Here is a 16,950-nt window from a genome sequence, read left to right on the forward strand (position 1 = left end):
TCATTTGGTGGCCTGCTTGGAACAAAGCTGTCAGCAGCAAAATTTGGAGCAGAACCATTGCTAACTACCAACTTAATGGTTTGTACAAGAACTTGCCCAGTCCCTGCTCACGTGACCCGCTCCCTATCAGGTCAGCGAATTCTACACTGTTCAGTCTTGAAATAATTCCCATGTAAGATGAAAGTGTCTGGAAAACAGCTATGGAGGCAAACCCTACAGATTAAGTGTCTTGCTTATATGCCAATCGTAAGATGTCACCCTTAAAATAGAGAAACTTGAGGAAATACCAACAGATAAACAAACGGAGCTTGAATTAAGAGGAGCGTGAATCACGTAAACCACATAACCACCCCCTAAAACAGAATATAAAATTCCATACCCTTCTACCCAGCATGGTCCTGATTCTCATTAATACTTGGCATACTTACCAGGGCTCATGGGAGAGAGGATTAACAAATCGCAAAGAAACTTGCAATTGTTAAATTATTTTTCACAGCTGTTTTGATTTTTTGCACATCATGAAATGATGCCTTAAATACAGATCTTTGAATGCACTGAATCACTAGCATTAAATCTCCATTCTAGTCACAGCCACATAATACCCATGAATTACTAAGGAGAAAAATCAACAAACTACTCCACTGAGCTTGATGAAGTATGTGTACTTGAGACACTGTCAGTGATCTGACAAGGCATTTTCAGAGATTTGAGCTGTCCCATGGCCTGATTCTCCAGCTTTACATCTTTGTAAAATAAAATGAATTACCTGATTGTGTCTTACCCACACTTGGAGTCATTCTGGCACACAAAATGGAACTTTATTTATCATGTGATATTTTATGTATAATGTCAAAAAGCATAGATCACCCTTGTTGCCTGAGGTAGATAAGGGAACTGTGATATGGTAGTCAGTATAGGTGCAGCTAAAAAGACTACTGTTTTCAAGTTCACAGATAAAATCAGGGAAGGCAATGACTTTCTTTCTTTCCTTTTTTTTTTTTTGTTGTTGTTGTTGTTGTCTTTTTTGCTATTTCTTGGGCCGCTCCCGCAGCATAGGGAAGTTCCCAGGCTAGGGGTCTAATCGGAGCAACGTGGGATCTGAGCCTCATCTGCAACCTACACCACAGCTCATGGCAACACCAGATCCTTAACCCACTGAGCAAGGCCAGGGATCAAACCCGCAACCTCATGGTTCCTAGTCGGATTTGCCAACCACTGACCCACGACAGGAACTCCTTCTTTCCTTTTTTAAAGGGCCACACAGGCGACATATGTAAGTTCCCAGGCTAGGGGTTGAATCAGAGCTGCAGCTGCCGGCCTACACCACAGCCACAGCAATGCGGGATCCAAGGTGCGTCTGTAACCTATACCACAGCTCATAGCAATGCTGGATCCTTAACCCACTGAGCACAGCCAGGGATCGAACCCGCAACCTCATGGTTCCTAGTCGGATTCGTTAACCACTGCACCACAACGGGAACTCCCCCTTATGGATTTTAGAAGAGTTCGTTTCTGCTGAGCCATGATGGGAACTCCAGAAGTGGGGTTCGAACCCACAAGGATATAAGTCCATTGGATCTTAGGTCCAACACTGTAAACCACGGGGCCCTTCTGGTACCTAAATGACTTTCTGAATATTTAGTTGATAAAGCACAAGGCCTATCTTTTTTTCTTTGACTGCTGACCTATATAAAACTTTTAAAAAGATAATTATGAAAAATTTCAACTCTGTAGTATTTCCATTTATTCCTAAGTGTGACCCAATTAGAGTTCTTGGGACATAGATAAAATCTTTAATAAATAAATTAGCAGTATGCAATTATTCTCTACTTAGAAAATTTCAACTTTCTAATTATGCTATTTATAATACTAATGCTTATTTTATATAATTTCAACTTTCTAATAATGCTATTTATAATGCTAATGCTTATTTTATGTAATTTATGAATTCTTTAAAAATTATCATAAGTCATATTTTACAATTGGCTTTTAAGATTATTTCAAGGTTGCATTTAAATAGGAGTGTCACATGCTCTCTTATAAAATAACATCTTTAAGAATATAGTAAGCTGGAGTTCCCCCTGTGGTGCAGTGGGTTAAGAATCTGACTGCAGCAGCTGGGGCCACTGTAGAGGGGCAGGTTCAATCCCCAACTTGGTACAGTAGGTTAAAAAGGACCGGCATTGCCCCAGCTGTGGCCTATTGTGGCTCAGATTTGATCCCTGGCCTAGCAATTTCCATATGCTAAGGGTACAGCCATTAAAAAAAAAAATACAGTGAGTCTTGGGAGTTCCCTGGTGGTCTAGTGGTTAGGATTTGGTGCTTTTATTACTGTGGTCCGGGTTCAATCCCTGGTCTGGGAACTAAGATCCCACATCAAGCCACTGCATGTCTTGGCCAAAATATAAATACAGTAAGCCTTCTAAAATTACATTGTAAGTAAATATCCATTCATGATAAAAACTTCTACTAAAAGGGATATAGAGGGAACATACCTTAACATAATAAAAGCCATTTATGACAAACCCACAGCCAATATAATACTCAATGGAGAAAGGCTGAAAGCCTTCCCATTAAAAGCTGAAACAAGACAAGGATGCCCACTCTTACAACTTTTATTCAACATAATATTGGAAGTTCTAGCCACAGCAATCATACAAACAAAAGAAAAGGTAGAAGAGAAGAGGTAAAATTGTTACTCTATGCAGATGACATGATATATAGAAAACCCTAAGGACTCCACATGAAAACTACTTGAACTGATCAACAAATTCAGCAAAGCAGCAGGATACAAGATTAACATTCAGAAATCAGTTGCATTTCTATATATTAACAATTAAATATTAGAAAAGGAATATAAAAAAAATACAGTACTTTTTAAAGTGAACCTCCAAAAATTAAATACCCAGGAATAAACCTGACCAAAGAGGTGAAAGACATGCTGAGAACTATAAAAGATTAATCAATGAAATTAAAGAGGATTCAAAGAAATGGAAAGATATTCCATGCTTCTGGGTTGGAAGAATTAATATCGTAAAAATGGCCATACTACCCAAAGCAATCTACAGATTCAGTGCAATCTGTATCAAATTACCTATGACATTTTCACAGAACTACAACAAACAATCCAAAAATTTATACGGAGCCATAAAAGACCCAGAATTGCCAAGGCAATCCCTATGAACAAAAGCCAAGCAGAAGCCATAATTCTCCCAGACTTCAGGCAATACTACAAAGCTACAGTAATCAAGACAGTGTGGTACCAGTACCAAAACACAAGTAGAGACCAATGAAACAGAACAGAGAACCAAGAAATAAACCCAAACACCTATGGTCAATTAATCTTCAACAAAGGAGGCAAGAATATAAAATGGGGAAAAGACAGTCTTTTCAGCAGTGACACTGGGAAAATTGGACAGTGGCATGTAAATCAATGAAACTGTAACACATCCTCACACCATGCACAAAAATAAACTCAAAATGGCTTAAAGACTTAAATGTAAGACAAGACACCATCAAACTCCTAGAAGAGAACATAAGCAAAACATTCTCTGACATCAACCTTACAAATGTTTTCTTAAGTCAGTCTCCCAAGGCAACAGAAATTAAAGCAGAAATAAACAAATGGGACCTAATCAAATGGACAAGCTTTTTCACAGCAAAGAAAGCTATAAAAAAAAAAAAAAACCAAAAGACAACTTACAGAATGGGAGAAAAGAGTTTCAAATGATGCAACTGACAATGGCGTAATCTCTAAACATACAAACAACTTACACAACTCAACAGCAAAAAACCAACAACCCAATTGAAAAATGGGCAAAAGACTTGAATAGACATTTCTCCAAAGAAGTTATACAGATGGCCAGCAAGCACATGAAAAAATGCTCAACATCACTGATTATTAGAAACATGCAAATCAAAACTACCATGAGATACCACCTCACACCAGTCAGAATGGCCATCATTAACAAGTCCATGTGTAACAAATGCTGGAGAGGGTATGGAGAAAGGGGAACTCTTCCACACTGTTGGTGGGAATGTAAATTGGTACAACCACTATGGAAAACAGTATGGGGGTACCTTAGAAAACTAAGTATAGAACTACCATATGACACAGTAATCCCACTCTTGGGCATATATATGGACAAAACGTTCCTTGAAAGAGACACATGCACCTGCATGTTCATTGCAGCACTATTTACAATAGCCAAGACATGGAAACAACCTAAATGTCCATTGAGAGATGACTGGATTAAGAAAATGTGGTACATATACACAATGGAATACTACTCAGCCATAAAAAAGAACAAAATAATGCCATCTGCAGCAACATGGATGGAACTAGAGACTTTCATACTAAGTGAAGTAAGTCAGAAAGAGAAAGACAAAAACCACATAATAGCACTTATATCTGGAATCTAATATATGGCACAAATGAATTTTTCTACAGAAAACAAACTCATGGACTTGGAGAATAGAGTTGTGGTTGCCAAGGGGGAAGGGAAGGGAGAGGGGTGGACTGGGAATCTGAGATTAATAGAGGCAAACTATTGCCTTTGGAATGGATAAGCAATGAGATCCTGCTGTATAGCACTGGAAACTATCTAGTCACTTATGATGGAGCTTGATGGAGGACAGTATGAGAAAAAGAATATGTATCTGTGACTGGGTCACTTTGATGTACAGTAGAAAATTGGCAGAACACTAAGCCAACTATAATGGCAAAAATAAAAATCATTTTTAAAAAATAAAAATAAAATTACATTATAAGCAGACAAATTTGTTGCTTTCTTACTAAGATTATCAGTAAAATTCAACTCAAAAATGGTGTAATATAATGGTGTGCAGTAATGGAAATTTTCAGTAAAAATCGGATGGAGGAGAAAAGGCTTTGAAATTCTGATACAGCAAATATTTTTGAAAAATTATTCCTGTATCAACTTTGGCACCATCTCAGTAGTCTGGCTGTCTTTAGTAACTTGATGGGATTGAAGCAGCAAAAACCCTGTCATCTGTGTATTCGAAGTGGTAGGGAAATTTTATTGTAACTTTAAATAAAGGGAACTAGAGTATAGGCTCATTTTTCTAGGGAATTCTGCTGCTGTGAAAAGCAAGCCTAGGGCATTTATACGAAGTGGACAAACTGTGCCTTCCAAAAAGGAAATTTTCAATATCGACTGTTTCTGTTAACATTGTTTTCTTGCTCTCTAGTGGCTGAAATAAAGATAGGCCTAGAATGTTTTTTCACCTACCAGGATTTTAGCAAAAACAAAAGCTTAAAATATGAACCCAAAGCAACTAGAAGGCAGCAACATAGCAGAATTCCAATCTTGATTTCAGAAGCACAACACAGAATTCAATGTATAAAGAAGGCTTAATACCTGGAGTCAAAAATTCTCTTTTCTACCATGAACCCTTCAACTCTGAGCAAGTTTATTTTAGCTGGCTGTTCTGCCAACTGAAACTCCCTCAGAAGGAAGCAAAACCATCTCTGGGAATATCATCCAACTCAATTTAAAACTGTAATTCATTTAATACACATACAGAATTTGATTTACGCATGAATTTTCAGGAGCGTATCAATTTTACAAAGCAACACACAACTACTATCAACACATTTTGAACTCACATTTACCTAGACATTCAGAAGAGCTCATTAATGGAAGTGAGTTTACTTACTGATCCCTTCTGTCCAACAAATGTTTACTGAGCACCTACTATGTGTTGGGTACACTCTAAACATTAAACATACAACAATGTACAAAGTCAATGGGTCCTCTGCCATTGTGGAGTTTATCAAGTAAGACAGACAAGCAAAAAGGGACACAGCTATGCTGCAGAGAAAGATAACAGAACTATGGAGGATGATCAGAGAAGATTTCTCTGTGGAGATGTCTTGAGCAGAGGGCATAGTTCAAGGGAATAAATCCATTCAGGCAAAGAGAAGAGCATGTATCAAGGAAGCTGGGAAAGGTCGGCATTTTTGAGAAAGTTCAGTGCAGCTGTGGCAGGATTGATGACCCCAGCGAGCCAAGGAAGGCTTCAAAAGCCATGGCAAGGGGAGTTCCTGTTGTGGCTCAGTAGTAATGAGCCCAGCTAGTATCCATGAGCATGCAGGTTTGATCCCTGGCCTTGCTCAGGGGGTTAGGGATCTGGTGTTGCTGTGAGCTGTGGTGTACGTTGCAGATGTGGCTCAGATCTGGCATTGCTGTGGCTGTGGCATAGGGCAGTAGCTGCAGCTCCAATTAACCCCTAGCCTGGGAACTTCCATATGCCACCCCACATATGGCCCTAAAAAAAGTGAGGGAAAAAAAAAAAAAAAAGCCATGGCAAGGAGTTCAGCTTCAAATCTAATTCTAATGGAACGCCCTTGAAAGAGTAGAGACAGGGAGTGACATCATCTATTTTATGCTTTTATTTTTTCCTCTTCTAGTTTTATTTAGATATAATTGGCATATAGGACTGTATAAGTTTAGGGTATATGGTATGAGGATTACCACAGTAGGGCCACCGATTATCTATCATCTCATAGAGATACAAAATTAAAGACAGAAAAAATACTTTTTTCTTATGATGAGAACTCTTGGGATTTACTCTCAATAACTTTCATATATAATATACAACACTGCTAATTGTGTTTTTAAATCATTACTTTGGCAGATAAGTAGAAAATGGATTAGTAGATGAAAAGAATGAGAAAAATATGCAAGTGTTGTATTTCTCTCTCTCTCCCTCTTTTTTTTTCTTTCTCCCAGCCACCCTTGCGGCACATGGAGGTTCCTGGGTCAGACATGAAATCCTTGCTGCGCTGAGGCAAAACCAGATCTTCAACCCCTGTACCACAGGGGTAACACTTAATCTTATATCTCTGAAAGATGTGATGTAGTTTATACTTTCTCAGAAACTCACACATCATCTTTGACCCCCATATCAATAAAAGTAGTATTTATATTTAATAACACTATGTATGGAGAGGTTGCCATGTGCTAGAGAGTATAGAACATGTATGAGCAATTTATGTAAATCATTCTGTTCAATACAAACACTATGAAGTGGATATTATCACCTTCATGAAACCGATGAGGAAACTGAAGGTCAGGAGGGCTAAATAAGTGCCCCAGATCTGATAACTGGCAATTGGCAGAGCTATGGTTTGAATCAGATTTCACCTGCCCCAAAACCTACAAGTGCATTCTCTGTATTTGCCAGATTAAACTGTCTAATCACCAGTGAACATAGTGATTTGGGGAAAAGAATAGTGCTTTTGAAGAAGTACATTGGAGGACTCGACCCCTTCCACAATCCTTTAGGGATTAAGTACATGACAGAAAACTGTCCTGTAGTTTCCACGTTTGAGATACAATCTTTCATCTCTAGTCATTCAGCTAGATAAAGAATTTTTTTCAGATTATTTACTTTTGACTAAAATGTGGATAACAGAACCTGATATATCTCATATTTTTTTTGGATGAGTTCAATTAGGTCTAGCATGAAAAATACTGACCCCTAAACAGATGTATTAGCTAAACCTTGATCGGAACATGTTGATCTGGGTATCGAGCTGAATGCTTTATCTGAGTTATCTGAATCAAAAATAAAAAAATATGGAACACTTCACAAATGTGCCTGTCATCCTTGCACAGGGGCCATGATAATCTTGGCTGTATCATTCCTATGTGGTACATGTGCTGCCACAGCGAGCACTAGATTAAGAACTTGTATTTCACTTCCACAGATGTCAAGAATATCTGCTAAGGACTGAGTGGCAAATCAACACTCCAGAGGAAAAAATCAATAGCAAACATACCCAATTTTTAATGTTAAGAATTTAATTCATGAGCAAAGTTTCTCAGCAAAGTATTAGAAGATGTGAGTGGCGTGATGACAATCAGCTGGATCTCCTGGGTATCTTCCAGAAGCAAGGCCAAGGCTGGACCGTCCAGGCCAGCTAACCCCCCCTTCAGCTTTGAGGAGGTTACAGGCCTATTCTTTCAGCCCAGTGGGAAAGAGTGATAGTTACTTATCAATAGCATGGGGCACAAAACCCGCTTCCTCCTCCAATCATAGAGGCTTTAAGTGTATCAAAGTCATCCAGAAACACCTGTTACTCTCCTGGCCTGGGAATTGCTCATTTTTCTACCTCCTTGCTGGTATTTTTAAGCTATTCCTTCTAATCCACATATTTTTTAAGACTATCAGCTAAATCTCTATATTTAAGATATATTTCACTGAATCCATATAAATTATACTCCATTTTAATGATCCTATATTATAGTCCATGATACACATATTTATTTTTTAATACTTGAAACCATTAATGAAACTGTTTAAACAGTTAAAGCTCATTGCTATATAGTATAGTTGAGATCTGAGATTTCAAAAGAATGAGCTAAAAACTATACTATTTTTACATCCCACTAGATCTTTCGAAATTAATTTCTAATTGTTATTAAGTAGCTATTTTCTCTGGGCTGGAATATAAGCAATTCTCCATTATTTGATTGGTAGGGAATATTATTAGTAAAATGGATGATCCAAAATGTAAAACATAAGAAAAATGTTTGACTTTAGAATTATTGTCTACAATACATTTTACATTTCAGAACTTATTTTGCTACATTAAATTCAGCTTGCAGATCTCATGCACACACTAAATGACAGCAGGAGGCACTGGCCTGAAAGTAAAATTATAAAATATAATAATAAATGAAATAAGTAGGATAAGTCCCCAAAGGATACCTGAAAATTGACTATAAATTATTACCCATTATAATAGAAAATAGAAAAGTCTCATAGGAGAGCATTTCTCAGGATGAACCAGGTCAGGAGAAAAACAAATTTTACCTAAAGGTGCCCTGAAGACTATGAGCAGCTTAACTAGAATTTTACAACTGATTTTCCTTGAGAATAAAGATTGAATTATAGTAAGAGGCATGATCAAAATGACTTAAAGAGTCTCTTGGAGGCTGAATGCACTCTTTTTCAATGTCTTATATATGCATATACAAGTCCATAGAGAAATTAAAGCAAGGAGGTGTAAGTGAAATTGTTTGAAATGTTGGAGAAATGGAATCCAGTTCCAGCAGCCTTCAGTAGTCTACCTAAATCTTCTTCCTTCCTCTCGTTCTCTCTTTCTCCCCATGCCCCCCCTTCTTTCTTTCATTTTGTTTTGGTTTTTTTGAGTGTTTTGGTGTGGCATACTGAAGTTCCCAAGCCAGGGACCAAACCCACAACCACAGCAGTAACAACGCTAGATCCTTAACCCACTGAGCCACCAAGGAAGCCCTACCTAATTTTCTTTTAGCCCATATAGTATCCTAAATATGTTTTGCAATCCTTCAATATTTAGTATACATTTTTTTTGCAATCCTTCAATATATAGCAGATGTTAGAAATACTCTGTGTTCTCAATGTCATCAGCACTGCTTCTCCTTCTCAATCCCCTGATAGCTCTTGTGGAACTGACATGCATTGAGTTCATAAAAGCCAGGCACTGTTCCACACTCTCTCTATCATTCAATCCTCACGTGAACTTTGTAACCCACGACTATTATCTCCATTTTGCAGATGAGTGGGCTGAGGCATGTGGCCCCAGAGACTGCATTCTCAGCCACTGCAGTGAGTTGAATGCTGGCCCACAAAAGATGTATCCATGTCTGAACCTTGGGAACCTGTCTGTGAATGAGACCTTGTTTGGAAAAGAAGGTCTTTATGGATATAACTAAGTTAAAGACCTTAAGATGAGATCAACGTGAACCCTCTTGGGTGGGCTCTAAATCCTGTGCCAAGTGTCCTCACAAGAGCAGACACAGACACACACAGGAGAAGGGAACATGAAGATGGAGGCAGAGATGGGAGTGACGTGGCCACATGTCAAGGAATATTGACAACCACTGGAAGCTTGCAAAGAAAGGAAAGGAGCTCTCTCCCTCCTGGGAACCCTCAGGGGGAGCGCAGCCCTGCCAGACTTGGGACCTCTAGCGTCTGGAATCGTAAGAGAATAACTTTCTATTTAAGCCACCCGTCTTGTGGTTAATTTGTTACAGAAGCCCTAGAAAATGAAGATAACTAAATGGTTATTATGCCACCATTCTAGGAACATAAAGGGCCTCTCTAGGACCATCTCAGAGTTTGACTCATGGGAAAGACCTTTCAAAGGTCCTCTCTTTACCTTGAAAGGGCCCTCTGTCAATGATGCTTCAGGGGCAACACTTTCCTGAACGCTGTGTCTGTTAATAGTGCTTTACTCACTTCTACAACTCAGAATCTATTGTTTTTCTTCTACTCAGTTTTTATTTTATGGCAATCTGGGCTTTTTCCAGTCGAAATAATAAATGCCTTTGTTCTGTTCAAAGCATATTTTCAGCATTAACTTCGTACAGATAACATGGAACCTCTTTGCACTTAGAAATGCAGTTCATTCATTACTGCTCTGAAAACTAACATTTTAATTCAGAAACTAATTGATGTTATGTATGATTATATACTAAACACATGCTTTGAAATTTTTTTAAATGTATACTTAGTATTTCAAATACTCAATATACTTTTCAGTGATTTACTCTAAAACTATTTCAATATAACATAATATTGAGGAGTTCCCATCGTGGCACAGCAGAAACAAATCCGACTAGAAACCATGAGGTTGCAGGTTCGATCCCTGGCCTCGCTCAGTGGGTGAAGGATCCCGCATTGCTGTGGCTGTGGTGTAGGCCAGCAGTTGTAGCTCCAATGAGACCCCTAGCCTGGGAACCTCCATATGCCTTGGGTGTGGCCCTATAAAGACAAAATAATAATAATAATATTGAACTTGCACAATTTCAACATTATATTCTACTGAGATGGTATTTCAACCTTATATTAAAATAATATTATCTCAATAATATTATTTCAATAAGGAAGGTGGTCAAAAGGTACAAACATCTAGGTATAAAATAAATAAGTCAGGGGGACATATCATACAGTATAGTGACTATAGTTAATAATACCATACTGCATAATTGAAAGGGGCTTAGAGAGGAGATTTTAAAGTTCTCATAAGAAAAACAACTATAACTATGTGTGGTGATAGACATTAACTAGATCAATTGTGGTGATCACGTCACAGCATACACTGAATTTTTAGGTTGTATACCTGGAACAAATATAATGCTATATGTCAACTGTATCTCAATATTTTAAAAATGAAATGAGCTTACAAGACGCATATACAAGCACATTCACTCACATGATCTCCCCCATTGCCCCCCAAAAGAAAATTTTTTCTAATCCTATTTGACATTGGGTTAGACAGGTTATTTTCTGCTCTGTAGCCACCCTTTATTCACCCTCTCTCTCCACTCTGTGCTCCAGCGTTGACGATAGGAACTAGTCAGCATCTCCCCCACACCCTATTTATTTGATTTTTTATTTTTTTGCTTTTCAGGGCCACACCCACAGCATATGGAGGTTCCCAGGCTAGGGGGCCAATCGGAGCTACAGCTGCTGGCCTAGCCACAGTCACAGCAACAGGGGATCCCAACCGCATTTGCTACCTATGCCACAGCTCATGGCAACGCCAGATCCTTAACCCACTGAGCGAGGCCAGGGATCAAACCCACAACCTCATGGTTCCTAGTTGGATTCGTTTCCACTGCACCATAACAGGAACTCCATCCACGCCCAATTTAGATGAGGAGACTCAGGGCTTCTGAGTAGATGACACTGGGATGAGATTTGGGATCTCATCCATTCGCACTCATATCAATTGCTTACCCTTTGCCCACTGGTCCTGGGTGAGTTCCATTGGTGGGAGGCCCTAGCAGAGGGGTGGGTGGGAGGAGAGTGAGGTCAGGGCGTTTATTCCTTTCTCTTTCTCCCTGCAGGACTAAAAGGCTGCCAGTGGCTGTGTGCCTCTGTCTTGGATCATAGCACGTGGCTGGCTGCCCTTCAGGTCTTGAGTGGTGGAACTGCGTCCCCCTCTCCTAAGACCACGGTAGCTCTCATCACTTGTTCTCTTGGCCCTGCCCACACCTCCACAAATTGTGTCTTGAATAAACTCTTCACCTGCCCTTTGAGCGTGCTGTCTTATGCCAGACCTCCACCAAAACATCTATTAAGTGTCCCAGCTAATGGCCTCCATCTAACATCCTGAATAATTTCTCCCCACAAATAAAACTATTCTAGGTTTTCCAAAACTGTCTACATTTAAAGAATTACAACTGGAGTTCCCATGGTGGCACAGTGGTAATGAACCCAACTAGTATCTATGAGGACATGGGTTCAATCCCTGGCCTTGCTCAGTGGGTTAAGGATCTGGTGTTGCACTGAGCTGTGGTGTAGATCTAAGATGTGACTCAGATCTGGCATTGCTGTGGCTGTGGGGTAGGCCAGCGGCTGCAGCTCTGATTGAACCCCTAGCCTGGGAACTTCCATATGCTGCGGGTATGGCTCTAAAAAGACAAAATAATAATAATAATAATAAAAGAATTACAGCTGGCTAAGACTGGTGTGGGACTTTTTTTTTTTTTTTCTCTTTTAACAACAAAGAGAGCAAAAGGGGATAGTGTGGGATAATTTTGTCCCTGCGACATTGCTGCTACCACTGACCGTTATCACTGTATGTTTTAGTTGCAAAATACCTGTCATCACCATCACCGACGCACTTGGGAAGGCAAGACTGCAGCCAAAAAGCAAGATATGTTGATAGCAGCCGAGGCGATGGAGATACGTGAAGAACTTGAGGAACTTCTCTATTTCCATGCTTTTGACAAGTGGGAAGAGAGGTATCAGCGTGGTGTTGTAGGGCAGCATCTGACACTGGCTGTGGGTGATGTTCAGGCAGGCACCTGAGAAGCCAAGGTGATTACATTTAGGAGGAGTCATATCAGAATGATGTGTTTACAAACTCGTTTGATATGACAGACTAACATGTTCATGATAAAATATATTACAGATGATTATAATCAGACACACACATACAAAGCAGTGTTATTTACAATTGCCAAGATATGGAAGCAACCTAAGTGGCCAACAGATGACTGGATAAGGAAGATGTGCTATATATATACACAATGGAATATTACTCAGTCATAAAAAGAATGAAATTTTTTGCCATCTGCAGCAACATGAATGGACTTGGAGGGTATTATGCTAAGTGAAATAACTCAGAGAAGGACAAATACTATATATCACAATATGTGGAATCCAAAAAATACAACAGACTAGTGACTATAACAAAAAAGAAGCAGTCACAGACACAGAGAACAAATTAGTGGTTACCGGTGGGGGAGGGAGAGATATAAGCATGAGGGGGTGAAGTACAAACTACTGGATATAAGATGGGCTACAACACAAGGAATAGAGCCAATAATTTTGTAATAACCGTAATTGGAGTATAACCTTTAAAAACTATATAAATTTTTTTTAATTTTTAAAAAGCAAAACAGTGTGCGTGTGTGTGTATGTGTGAGAGAGAGATTATTAAATCAAGGTGCTAATATTCACAAAGGGCTACTGGACAAATGTATGGAAAATATACTCTCACATCTAGCCAGTGGGCAATCACTGTTCTGGATCATAGCTGGGCAGGGTCATACATATCCAAAAATATTTTAAATATGCATATCCTTTAGAATGTGCATATCCTAAATGGATATAGATTTGTAAATATGCATATCCATTTAGAAATGTAATTTTTTTTGGTCTTTTTTGCCATTTCTTGGGCCGCTCCTGCGGCATATGGAGGTTCCCAGGCTAGGGGTCCAATTGGAGCTGTAGCCGCCGGCCTACACCAGAGCCACAGCAACACAGGATCCGAGCCACATCTGTGACCTACACCACAGCTCACGGCAATGCCAGATCCTTCACCCACTGAGCGAGGCCAGGGATCAAACCCGCAACCTCATGGTTCCTAGTCGGATTCGTTAACCACTGAGCCACAACGGGAACTCCTAGAAATGTAATATTTCTAAAAAATTTCTCTCAGGAAATAATCATGGTCGTTCACATGGATTTAGCTACAGGGATCTTCATCTCTGTATAGCTGATAAGTTTAAATAATAGAAATTGGCTAAACATTCAACAAAGGAAACTGTTTTTAAAATATCATGGGACAAACAACAGAATGCTCAGCCTTACACAAGATGCTGCAGAAGAATATCGATCACATAGAACAAAGCTTATAATAAATAAACATTGCAAATCACAAAACAATTTGTATACCATGATCCTGTTTTTTAAAAAAATACATGATTATTCAAGGATTTCCAACCCTGCCCTTGTTGAGAATTCAAGGTCAGCTCAAGGACTTCACCCCCACTTCCTTCCATGCTGGCTCTCCAGAGCACTACCACCCCCAAGACCTATACTCTCCCTCAGGCCATAAATGTGCATGGTTGGCCAAAAAATTAAGGGCATGACGCTTTTCTGGACCCCATCACACTTAAATGCAAAATAGGAAATAAAAGAATCAGAGAAGAAAAATCCAAATGAAAATGTAGACGGAATACAAATAGACAGGCATATGTGTTAACTCACATGAGTGCCAAGGTGGGGAGTTCCAGGCAATTTTCCAAATATGATGCTCAAGTCTTTCAGGAGGGAAGTTAAAATGCATTCAGTGTGGACGAGCATCACAGGCAGGGAGAAGGTACAGACAGTGGATTTCATTTTTTTTTTTTTTCCTTAGGGCCCCGCCCATAGCATATAGAGGTTCCCAGGCTAGGGGTCTAATCAGAGCTGTAGCTACCAGCCTACACCATAGGCATAGCAACACCAGATCCGAGTCATGTCTTCGACCTATACCACAGCTTACAGTAAAGCCGGATCCTTAACCCACTGAACGCAGCCAGGGATCGAACCTGCATCCTCGTGGATACTAGTCAGATTTATTTCCGCTGAGCAACAGCGGGAACTCCCCAGACAGAGGACTTATGACACAATTGTCTGTGTTGTCCTACAGGCCAAAGAGCTTGCTTATAAGAGCTGAGAGTACATTTTTCTCCAACAAAAAACATGAAATCATTCACAAAAGATACAGTCTCAAGAAAACATTTATTGCAAATCAAGTTTGTGCCAGGCACTGAAACAAGTACTCAGATCTCCTCATCCACGATTATTTCATTTTCACAACTCAGTAAAGCGATAGCATATCTATACCAAACATGAAAAAACTCAATTTCAGAAAGGCTAAGACATCTGCCCAGGAATGCACAGCTAGTCTATAGAAATTCCAGCTCTTCAAACCTATGTTTTCTGAATAACTTCCATTTGCAATCACCTTAGGCTAATGCAAAGGGGGTTAGGATGTTTAAAAAACACTTCTCAATCACCTGTAATAAATTTTTTTTCTTTTTAGGGCCGCACCTGTGGTATATGTATGTTCCCAGGCCAGGGGTCAAATCAGAGCTACAGCTGCAGCCTACGCCACAGCCACAGCATCTCAGGATCCGAGCTGCATCTGCAAACTACACCATAGCCCACAGCAACACTGGCCCACTGAGCAGGGCCAGGGGTTGAACCTGCACTCTAATGGATACTAGTCAGGTTCATTTCCACTGAGTCACAACAGGAACTCCCCCAAAATTTTAAAATAAAGAAATTGTTTAAAGTGCAAAAAAAATTAAAAAATAAAAACATTTCTTAAAGAAGATAATTCCTAGTGGCCCATGAAAGAAAGAGGCTAAAAGCATATAATTAATATCACAAAGTCTCTATTTATATTCATAGATAATTCCCCACAGGTTACAATTCAGTATACATTCTATTATTATTATTATTATTTTTGAGGGCCACATCCGCTGCATAAGGAAGTTCCCAGGCTAGGAGTTAAATCAGGGCTCCAGCTGCAGGCCTACACCACAGCAACAGCAATGCAGGATCCAAGCCGTGTCTGCTATCTACACCACAGCTCGCGGCAATGCCAGATCCTTAATCCACTGATTTGAGGCCAGGGATCCAACCCACATCCTCATGGATCCTAGTCGAGTTTGTTACTGTTGAGCCATGACAGATCTCCCTATGTTATTTTCTTAGGGGTCATCACCTTTGGAGTTTATACACTTGATGATTATACCATATTTGAAATGATAAGATGACCAAAAGCCCTGTTTAACCCCCCTATGCAAAGAAAACACTGAATATTGAGAGATCATTTGAAAAATACAAGTTAATGAGGAAAATACTATTTTGGCGATCTATACCTAAGCTCATGGCAGTATGAGTTGCACGAAAGAGAGGAAGAGAAAGAGGGAACTTTCCCTCTGCAAAAGCAAATTCTCTTGGGAAAAGAGAAAATGATAAAAAAATGCAACCTTAAAGTAAGTCTCAAAATAAATGATATGGACAAAAATAATAATGTATTGTATTTATACAGTGGTTTTCTAAAGTTTTCCAAGGCACTCTTACTGGGATTATAATCACTCATTATAAAGGCAGCAATTAAGGCTCTCCTGGGTGTGTAGGTAGAAGATGATGGATGGATGGACAGAACAGACAACCAGGTCGTTAGGCAAACAGACAAAAAATGATTTGCAGAAGGACACACAGTCAGTAACAGACATGCGACTGGACACAGGTCCTCCATTTCTTAGGAGATTAATCTTCCTACTAAACCACAGCTGTCAATAGCAGGGCAAATGCCAAAGGAGTTCAAAGAAGCAAGAATTTAATGTAGGGTGACTGATGAGGGCAGATCTAATGAAGAGGAAGAACAATTTACTGGTAGAAAAGATAAATAAGGTCTGGATTGGCAGGAGGGATTAAAAACAGGGTAGTTATACTAGTAACTCTTACTAGAGGATAGAGCAAAATTACCACAAAGATAATCATAACTGCATGTGACATAGAATGATTGAATCTGGGCAGAAAAGTTCCACAAACTTAGCTGAGAATTAGCTAATAGCCAACAAATATAAAAGAGAATTTCTCTTTAAGACTCTTGATTTCAAGCCTTTTATATTCAATTGCGTA

The 16,950-nt window shown here is 39.3% G+C and overlaps 1 protein-coding gene and 1 non-coding gene across 3 annotated transcripts in view; both read right to left on the reverse strand.

Moving 5' to 3' along the window:
• LOC125137857 (atrial natriuretic peptide-converting enzyme-like) overlaps positions 1-16,950 on the reverse strand; it is a 117,195-nt gene that overhangs the window by 10,769 nt on the left and 89,476 nt on the right. For both annotated transcript variants that reach the window (XM_047798962.1, XM_047798963.1), the window contains exon 4: positions 12,621-12,827. In XM_047798962.1, the coding sequence (XP_047654918.1) occupies positions 12,816-12,827 (12 nt within the window). In that variant the 3' untranslated portion in view covers positions 12,621-12,815. The remainder of the gene's footprint in view (positions 1-12,620; positions 12,828-16,950) is intronic.
• On the reverse strand, positions 7,599-7,704 carry LOC125110473 (U6 spliceosomal RNA). The gene has a single exon (XR_007130646.1). It is a non-coding gene; the product is annotated as a U6 spliceosomal RNA (small nuclear RNA).

Source organism: Phacochoerus africanus, chromosome 10 (assembly GCF_016906955.1).
Source record: "Phacochoerus africanus isolate WHEZ1 chromosome 10, ROS_Pafr_v1, whole genome shotgun sequence".
Classification (NCBI taxonomy): domain Eukaryota; kingdom Metazoa; phylum Chordata; class Mammalia; order Artiodactyla; family Suidae; genus Phacochoerus; species Phacochoerus africanus.